At 39.5% G+C, this 9,263-nt stretch overlaps 1 protein-coding gene across 2 annotated transcripts in view; it reads right to left on the bottom strand.

Annotated features, from left to right (window-relative positions):
* Positions 1–671: 671 nt before the first annotated feature.
* IP (intracisternal A particle-promoted polypeptide) overlaps positions 672–9,263 on the bottom strand; it is a 43,808-nt gene continuing 35,216 nt past the window's right edge. Inside the window, exon 9 of one of the 2 annotated variants that reach the window (XM_011764017.3) lies at positions 672–1,207. In XM_011764017.3, the coding sequence (XP_011762319.1) occupies positions 983–1,207 (225 nt within the window). In that variant the 3' untranslated portion in view covers positions 672–982. Of the gene's footprint in view, positions 1,208–1,387; positions 5,120–9,263 lie in introns of those variants that run through there. The other variant, XM_071093938.1, reaches the window with a different exon arrangement.

Raw genomic sequence — 9,263 nt, 5'->3', positions numbered from 1 at the left:
AGTGCTGGGATTACAGGTGTGAGCCACCATGCCCAGCCTGAAAAAGACAGAAATTTCTAGGTGCATACTGCCTGCTGGGCTCTATAGCCCATTACAACATCTGGTCACTAAGAACCTCCTATTAATTCCTTACTTGCATTCTCAGGATCAAGATAAAAAATATGAGCAAGCAAAAACTTATCATCAAGCAAAAAGGTATCTATCTATAAAAATAGCTAGATATTTCCCAAACACCCCTCCTAGTGTATCTGCTGCCAATAAAAAGTTTGGGGCTAATGAAAACTCTTGGCATTAAATAAAAGTAGGAATCTGTTTCATTGCCTCTTCTCTGTAGCTCAAACTATGGTCATGGAAAATTATGCTCTGGATACAATTGTGAATATACAGAGATCTTTAAACTGTGTCATTGATACTATTCCTACATCACATAAAGGTTATGTTACAACTTATACTGCACTGGAGAAGTAGCTAAAGGGACTATTTGCCAGGAAGCTTCTAGTAAATAATTTTTACAAATTTGTAAAACCAGACTTGTCTACACTTAAACTGGAGAATTCTACAGCATAAGTGGCATTTCTATTATTAGTAAGCTTGGCAAATCTGTGTGAGCTCTTTATTAATTGGGATATATTTCATATCCATTCTCACTCATATTTTTAGAAAAATCACTCTTTAGTTTAGTTTTTTTCTTTAAGAGACAGGATCTCGTTCCACTCATGCCCAGAGTGGAGTGCAGTGGCATGATCGTAGCTTACCATAACCTCAAATTCCTGGGCTCAAGCGATCCTTCTGCCTCAGCCTTCCAAAGCGTTGGGATTATAGGCATGAGGCCACTGCACCCAGCCTCGTTAGTCATTTATCTACCAAATACATGGAAAACTCATAGAATCAGAGGGTCTTATCACCAAATGTATGTTTGCTTTCCAAAAGGTCAGGTCCTGCATTTTCAAAATGTTCCTTGTGCTCTGTTATGCTTTATATTTCATAGCACAGCAACGCCCCCTTCACAACGACTGGTGATCATATTACCAATTTCTGTCCATGTATCTGAATGAGGGTTATAAACTTCAACTGAGTCCAAGGTACCTGGAGCCAAGAAATCATGGCTGGAAGATCGACCTCCAGAAACATACAGAAGACCATTGACTGCCACAACACACATGCCTGCTCTAGGCACTTTCATTGAGGCAACTTCAACCCACTTTTCCTGGTTAAGAGAGAAAAAAAATATGTTAGCAGTATTATGAAATGATAGTAAAGAAATCCACTGAGAAATTCGATATTCCAATTCTTTTTACATGTCTAAATGTAAAACAATCTAGTCAGGTAAGCATATATATATATATATATATATATATATATATATATAGTCAGGTAAGCATATATATTTTTTTTTTTTTGCTTTGTTTTTTTTCCTTGGAGACAGGGTCTCGCTCTGTCACCCAGGCTGGACTGCATGGCACCATCTCGGTTCACTGCAGCCTCAACCTCCCAGACTCAAGAGCTCCTCTTGCTTCAGCCTCCTGAGTAGGTAGGACTACAAGTGTATACCACCACACCTAGCTAATTTTTCTATTGTAGAGATGGAGTTTCACCAGGTTGTCCAGGCTGGTCTTAAACTCCTAAACTCAAGTGATTGTCCCACCTCAGCCTCCCAAAGTGCTGGGATTATAAGTGTAAGCCACAGGACCCGGCCCAGAATATTTTAAAATAAACTTGAAGTGGGCATGGATAAAAAGTAAATTTAGAGGAATTTAATTTTTTAAAAGGTCTGATTATAAAATATGATCAGGAAATGACCTAGAAATCATACATAGGACAACATCCTAAGAAACGAAGTCTATGGAACACAAGTAGGTAATACACTCAACAATAAGCAAATCAAAACAAAAGAACCACAAAGCTCCAAGGAGAAAGAAGCTTATAAACCAAAGGATTTTTTAAAAGCCTTTAGTATTTTAACGAGTCTTAAAAATGACACAGCGGGCCGGGCGCGGTGGCTCAAGCCTGTAATCCCAGCACTTTGGGAGGCCAATACGGGCGGATCACGAGGTCAGGAGATCGAGACCATCCTGGCTAACACAGTGAAACCCCGTCTCTACTAAAAAATACAAAAAATTAGCCGGTTGCGGTGGTGGGCGCCTGTAGTCCCAGCTTCTTGGGAGGCTGAGGCAGGAGAATGGCGTAAACCCAGGAGGCGGAGCTGGCAGTGAGCTGAGATCTGGCCACTGCACTCCAGTCTGGGTGACAGAGCAAGACTCCGTCTCAAAAAAAAAAAAAAAAAAAAATTACACAGCATGGAACACTTGACAAATTTATTTGACCATGGAATCCTTTTTACAAGGAGCAACCAGTGGACTTAGTAATCTGCAGAACATATTTTCAGAAAGGTGGGCTAACCAGGGGTTGGGAACTATAGCCTACTTTGCTATAGCCTGAGAACAAACAATGATTTTCCCATATTAAAAGATATTTCAAGAAAAAGAAGCAGCATATATCAAAAAAGGATATTGTGTGTGACCCACAGGCCAAAAATATTTACTATCTGGCCTTTTACACAAAAAGTTTGCTAACTCCTGTTATACATTGTTCCCTAAAGAAATTTCAATATGCTGCTATAGCCAAAATGACTAGTAATGTCTTACTTTTTTTTTTTTTTTCTTGAGATGGAGTCTCGCTCTTGTTGCTCAGGCTGGAGTGCAATGGTGTGATCTTGGCTCACTGCAACCTCCGCCTCCGGGGTTCAAGCGATTCTCCTGCCTCAGCCTCCTGAGTAGCTGGGATTACAGGCACCTGTCACCATGCCTGGCTAATTTTTAGTATTTTTAGTAGAGATGGAGTTTCACTATGTTGGCCAGGCTGGTCTTGAACTCCTGACCTCAAGTGATTCACCCACCTTGGCCTCCCAAAGTGCTGGGATTACAGGCATGAGCCACCACGCCCAGCGACTAGTAGTGTCTTGCTTGAGGGAAAACGTCCATACTCAGAAAACAAGAAAGCTACTAAAGGTCCTAACAAGTAATTAGGAGAGCAAAGAGCAAGCAGCCTGGTAATGGGAGAACAGATTATCAATCTTTAAATAAAGCATATGATGAACAAAGGTTTTTTAATCATAAATAGTGAAGACTGATTATTCATCAACGCTAGAAAGTAAATTTTTAAGGACAGTACCCAAATAGGTACTAGGATAGTGCCATCACATTATAAACAGTTAGTGTACGTTTGTTGATGTGAACTTAAGTAAGATTATGAAATACTAAACCAGGGACAATTCTTTGAAAGTGAATGACCAGATTAAATTTGAAAGCTATTTGATCATCTGAAATTATAGAGCACATCACAAAGCTGACATAACTGAAAAAATACTTATATTTTAAAAGATAAATACATTCTCAAGAAGATCCATTTCTGGTTAAGATAAATTAGGATAATTTAGGTTATGTTTATAATTAGGGAGAACCTTTGCTTCCCGCAAAATGCCCCTTGACAATAACAAAGGGACCTTAGGACTCATCCTATATTGTTCCTCTTTCATTTCTACCAGTGTATTACAACTACAGTTTAACTTTTAAATTTTTATTACTTTATTTTTAACTGACATGTTCTCATCTAATTTGATTTTTATCCCCTGTTACCTCTAAAAAACAAAAAAGCTCTGTAAGACTACTAACATGTTTTACATTATCTTTTCTGGATTTGTAATGCAAATTGTTAGTAGGTAGTCAATAATAATAAAATTTCATATTTATGCATAAAAACCAAGGTAACACATTGTTGTTGTTGTTGTTGTTATTACTCGAGACGGAGTCTTACTCTGTCGCCGAGGCTGAAGTGCAGTGGCATGATCTTGGCTCACTGCAACCTCTGCCTCTTGGGTTGGAGCAATTCTCCTGCTTCAGCCTCCCAAGTTACTAGGATTACAGGTGTGCACCACCACTCCCAGCTAATTTTTGTATTTTTAGTAGAGACAGGGTTTCACCATGTTGGCCAGGTTGGTCTTGAACTCCTGATTTCAGGTGATCCACTCACCTCAGCCTCCCAAAGTGCTGTGATTACAGGCGTAAGCCACCGCACCCGGCCGGTAATAATTATTAATAAGACTTAATTTGAAACTAAAATCTATTCATTTCAAAGCCATATAGAAAAATTCGCAACAGAAAGTGCCCTCAAAAAGTTCACTTTCTGTATCAGATAAACCCAAATAGGATCATGGAGAAAGGAATTTAAAAATGTCACCAAAGTTTAAAACTTGTCAGAAATGAGAATCAAAATCCTTATGCTTTACAACAAGACATGAAAGTCCATTTTTGCCACTTCAACATTGTACTGGTGGTTCTAGCTAGGGTAATGAGGGGAAAACAATGAAATAAAATGCATCTAGTTTTAATCCAGATTTAAGAAGAAGTAAAACAATCTTTTTTTGTTTTGTTTTAAAGACCAGGTCTTACTCTGTGGCCCAGGCTGGAGTGCAGTGGTGCAATCATTACTTACTACATCCTTGACCTTCCTGGGCTCAGGTGATCCTCCCACCTCAGCCTTCTGAGGAGCTGGGACTACAGGCGTGCACAACCACACCTGGCTAATTTTCATATTTTTTAAAGAGACATGGTTTTCACCATGTTGCCCAGGCTGGTCTGAACTCCTGGGCTCAAGTGATCTACCCACCTCGGCCTCCCAAGGTGCTGGGATTACAGGTTTAAGTCACTGCACCCAGCCAACAATATTTACAGATGGTAGGATCTTGTATTTAGAAAATCCTAAGGAATCCACCAAAAAAAAAAAAAAGACTATGAGTGCAGCAAGGTCGCAGAATAAATTGTATTTCTACACACTAGCAATGGACAATCTGAATATGAAATTAATAAAACAATTTATAACAGCATTAAAAGGAATAAAATACTTCTGAATAAATTTTAACCAAAAAAGTACATGAAACTGAAAATTATAAAACATTGTTGAAACAATCTGAAGACCTAAGTAAAAGGAAAGACATCCTATGGTGAATCAAAAGACTTATTAATAATGTTAAGTTGCTGATACTCTCCAAATTGATGTCAAATTCAATGCAATCGCTGTCAAAAACCCATTTGGCTTCTCTGCAGGAACTGACAAGCTGATCCTAAAATGCATATGAAATTCAAGTTACCCAGGAGAGCCAAACAAATTTTTAAATGATCCAATTTGAAGGACTCACACTTTCTGATTTCAAAACTTACTACAATGCTGTAATAAGACAGTGTGGTACTGGCAAAAGGATAGAGAGACATACAGATAAATGAACAGAATAGAAAGCTCAGAAATAAACCTTCACATATATGGTCAACTGATTTTCAATAAAGGTGAAAATTCAATTCAAGACAATTCAATGGGGGAAAGAACAGTGTTTTTAATCAGTGATGCAGTGATGCTGGGACAACTGGATACCCAAATACAAAAGAATGAGGGTGGATCTCTTCCTCACATCACATACAAAATTAAACCAAAATGTATCAAAGACCTAAATACAAAAATTAAAACTATAAAACTCTTAGAAAAAAGCATAGCTGTAAGTTCTTATGACCTTGGATTAAGCAATGCTTTTAGTTATAACAAAAGCACAAGTAACAAAAGAACAAAACAAATTGGACATCAAAATTTAAATTTTTATGCTTGAATACCATCAAGAAAGTGAAGAAAACACACATAATGGGAGAAAAAATTTGCGAATTATATATTTGACAAAGGACTTGCACCTAGATTATATTATTATTATTATTATTTGAAACGGAGTCTCGCTTTGTCACCCAGGTTGGAGTGCAGTGGCATGATCTCGGCTCACTGCAAGCTCCGCCTCCCAGGTTCAAGTCATTCTCCTGCCTCAGCCTCCTGAGTAGCTGAGACTACAGGCACCCGCCACCACGCCCCGTTATTTTTTTTTTTGTCTTTTTAGTAGAGACGGGGCCTTCCTTTTTTTTGAGATGGAGTCTTGCTCTGTCACCCAGGCTGGAGGGCTCACTGTAAGCTCCGCCTCCCGGGTTCATGCTATTCTCCTGCCTCAGCCTCCCGAGTAGCTGAGACTACAGGCACCCGCCACCACGACAGGCTAATTTTTTTTGTATTTTTAGTAGAGACGGGGTTTCACCGTGTTAGCTGGGATGGTCACGATCTGACCTAGTGATCCACCTGCCTCAGCCTCCCAAAGTGTTGGGATTACAGGCATGAGCCACCACGCCCAGCAGAACTCTTACAACTCAATAATGAAAAGACAATTCAATTTTAAAACAGATAAATTGAATAGATGTTTCTTCAAAGAAGATAAACAGGTGACCAAAAACCACATGAAAAGATGCTTAACAATCAGGGAAATGCAAATCAAAACCACAATGAGATACCCATTTATACCTACTAGAACAGCTATAAAAGAAAAACTAAATAATAACAAGCATTGGATGTGAAGAAACTGGAACCCTTAGACACTGATGGTGGTTATGTAAAATGTTGTAGATACTTTAGGAAACAGTCTGGGATTCCCTAAAAAGGTTAAACACAGATGGGTGCAGTGGCTCACGCCTGTAATCCTGGCACTTTGGGAGACCCAAAGATCACCTGAGGTCAGGAGTTCAAGATCAGCTTGGTCAACATGGTGAAACCCTGTTTCTACTAAAAATAAAAAATTAGCCAGGTGTGGTGATGCACACCTGTAATCCTAGCTACTAGAGAGGCTAAGGCAGGATGATCATTTGAACCCCTGAGGTGGAGGTTGCGGTGAGCCGAGATCACCACTGCAGTCCAGCCTAGGCAACAAGAGCGAAACTCCGTCTCCAAAAAAAAAACACACACAAAAAAACAAAAAACAAACAAACGAAAAAAGATTAAATACAGTCATTATGTGACCCAGCAATTCTACTCCTAGGTATATGCCCAAGAGAAATGAAAACACATGTCTACACAAAAACTTGTATGTAAAACTTCATAGTACCATTGTTTGTAATAGCCAAAAAGCAGAAACAACCAAAATGTTTGGTCAGTGAATTATATTTCAATAAAACTGTTAAAACTCTCCTACTTAAAAAAAAAAAAAAAAAAAAAAAAAAAAAAAAAAACTTAAAAAAATTTTTTGTTTTGAGATGGAGTCTTGCTCTATCGCCCAGGCTAGAGTACAGTTGGGTAATCTCAACTCATTGCAACCTCTGCCTCCCAGGTTCAAGCAATTCTTCTGACTCAGCCTCCCAAGTAGCTGGGATTATAGGCCACCATCATGCCCAGCAAATTTTTGTATTTTCAGTAAAGTCGGGCTTTCACTATGTTGGCCAGGCCGGTCTCGAACTCCTGACCTCAAGTGATCCACCAGCTTCAGCCTCCCAAACTGCTGGGATTACAGATGTGAGCCACTGCACCTGGTCAAAAGTTTTGAAGGTTTTACTAACTATAAGTGGCATTAAAAATCATAAAATTAAAATAAGACTAAACCTTATTTCTCAAAATTTGTTCCCTGAAACACTTCCACAAGATATTCTGCAAATATCCACAGAAAAAAGCAAGGGTGGTGTGTTCAAGTGAATCTGAGAGACTTGACATAAAGATTCATAAAGTACATTATTGCACTATATTCTGTAAAGAAGTCCGGTGGTAAAGAAACTAATTTAACCTGGTTTAACCCAGATTTCCCTTAATATAGTTGACCAGGGAAACTCAAATTACTCAATTCCTATTAACAGCGCAAAAAATTAGTATTCCATGGAAAGTAATTTAGAAAAAGTTGGCCTAACCTGTAAGTCTAGGGCATAACACACTTTGTACTTCACTCTCACAGCACTTAACATATTATAACATAACCGACTATTTATTTCTCATATTCCCCACTGCAATGTAGCCTCCTTGAGAGCAGTGGCTGTATATGTTGAGTTTGTCCTTGTTTCTGCCTGGCATAGTGTCTGATCCATATTTACATACTGAGAAGTCTGTATTTGTGAATGAATAAATGAACTAATGAACAAATACATGACAGAACAGTGACCCAATGAAGATGCAACGTCCTGTCCCCTACCTTTCTCTTCTCTTATTATAAGTATAATTGTGTCAACCTAGGAACTGAGGGAATGAGGGAACACTGGGGAATTCACCCAGGCAGTGACTGGATGGGTAATGCATGGAGATGTTAGGTGGAGAAGACAGCTGGTATCATAAGAAAATTGGCTTCATTTAGCAAATAAGTAAATTGAATGAATAAATAAATATATTGAGGATAATGGAAGCAAAGTCTTTTTTTTTTTTTTTTGAGACAGAGTCTTGCTCTGTTGCCCAGGCTGGAGTGCAGTGGCGTGATCTCGGCTCACTGCAGCCTCAGCCTCCTGGGTTCAAGCGATTCTCCTGCCTCAGCCTCCGGAGTAGCTGGGATTATAGGCGCCCGCCACCATGCTCAGCTAATTTTTGTAATTTTAGTAAAGACTGGGTTTCACCATGTTAGCCAAGCTGGTCCCGAACTCCTGACCTAGTGATCCACCCGCCTTGGCGTCCCCAAGTGCTGGGATTACAGATGTGAGCCACCGCGCCTGGCGGAAGCAAAGTCTTTAACTGACAGAAAAGGCATTTACAACATGCAAAGGGAGAAGGCCTGAAAAAACCTGGTGTACTAGAATTGGAGCTATCATTATGAACTCATGGTTTTACAATATAAATGCACAAATAGATATAGAAATATTTACAGATAAATCTGTTTGTGAAAACCTATTTACATACATACATTTCCTAGCTTTGTTTACTGAGGGTGGCTATGAGGTAGAAGGTGGTGACTCAACTCCAGACAAGATTGAAGACTAGCTGAAACAGGGAAGAGGTGAAAGCAACTCTCTGTAAGACACACTCACCAGTGCCCTGTCAGTTTACCATTGCCAATGGCAACACCCAGAAGTGACTGTCCTCTTCCGTGGCAACAACCCAGAAGCACCACCTTTTTTCTAGAAAATTCTGAATAACTCACCCCTTAATTTTCACATAAGTTAAAGTAGGTATAAATGACTGCAGAACTGCCCCTGAGCTGCTACTCTCAACACACTGTCTATGGAGTAGTCCCACTCTGCAGTAGACAGAGTTGTAACATTGCCACCTCAATAAGATTGTTTTCTTCTACCACCAGCTTGCTCTTAAATTCCATCCTGAGCAAGGCCAAGAACATTCCTGGGCTAAGCCCAATTTGGGGCTCTCCTGCCCTGCTACAGCTAGAAGCAGCAACATTCCTGGGCTAAGCCCAATTTGGAGCTCTCCTGCCCTGCTACAGCTAGAAG

This window comes from Macaca nemestrina, chromosome 1, assembly GCF_043159975.1.
Source record: "Macaca nemestrina isolate mMacNem1 chromosome 1, mMacNem.hap1, whole genome shotgun sequence".
In the NCBI taxonomy this organism is placed as follows: Eukaryota; Metazoa; Chordata; class Mammalia; order Primates; family Cercopithecidae; genus Macaca; species Macaca nemestrina.
This window is presented reverse-complemented; position numbering and strand designations above follow the sequence as displayed.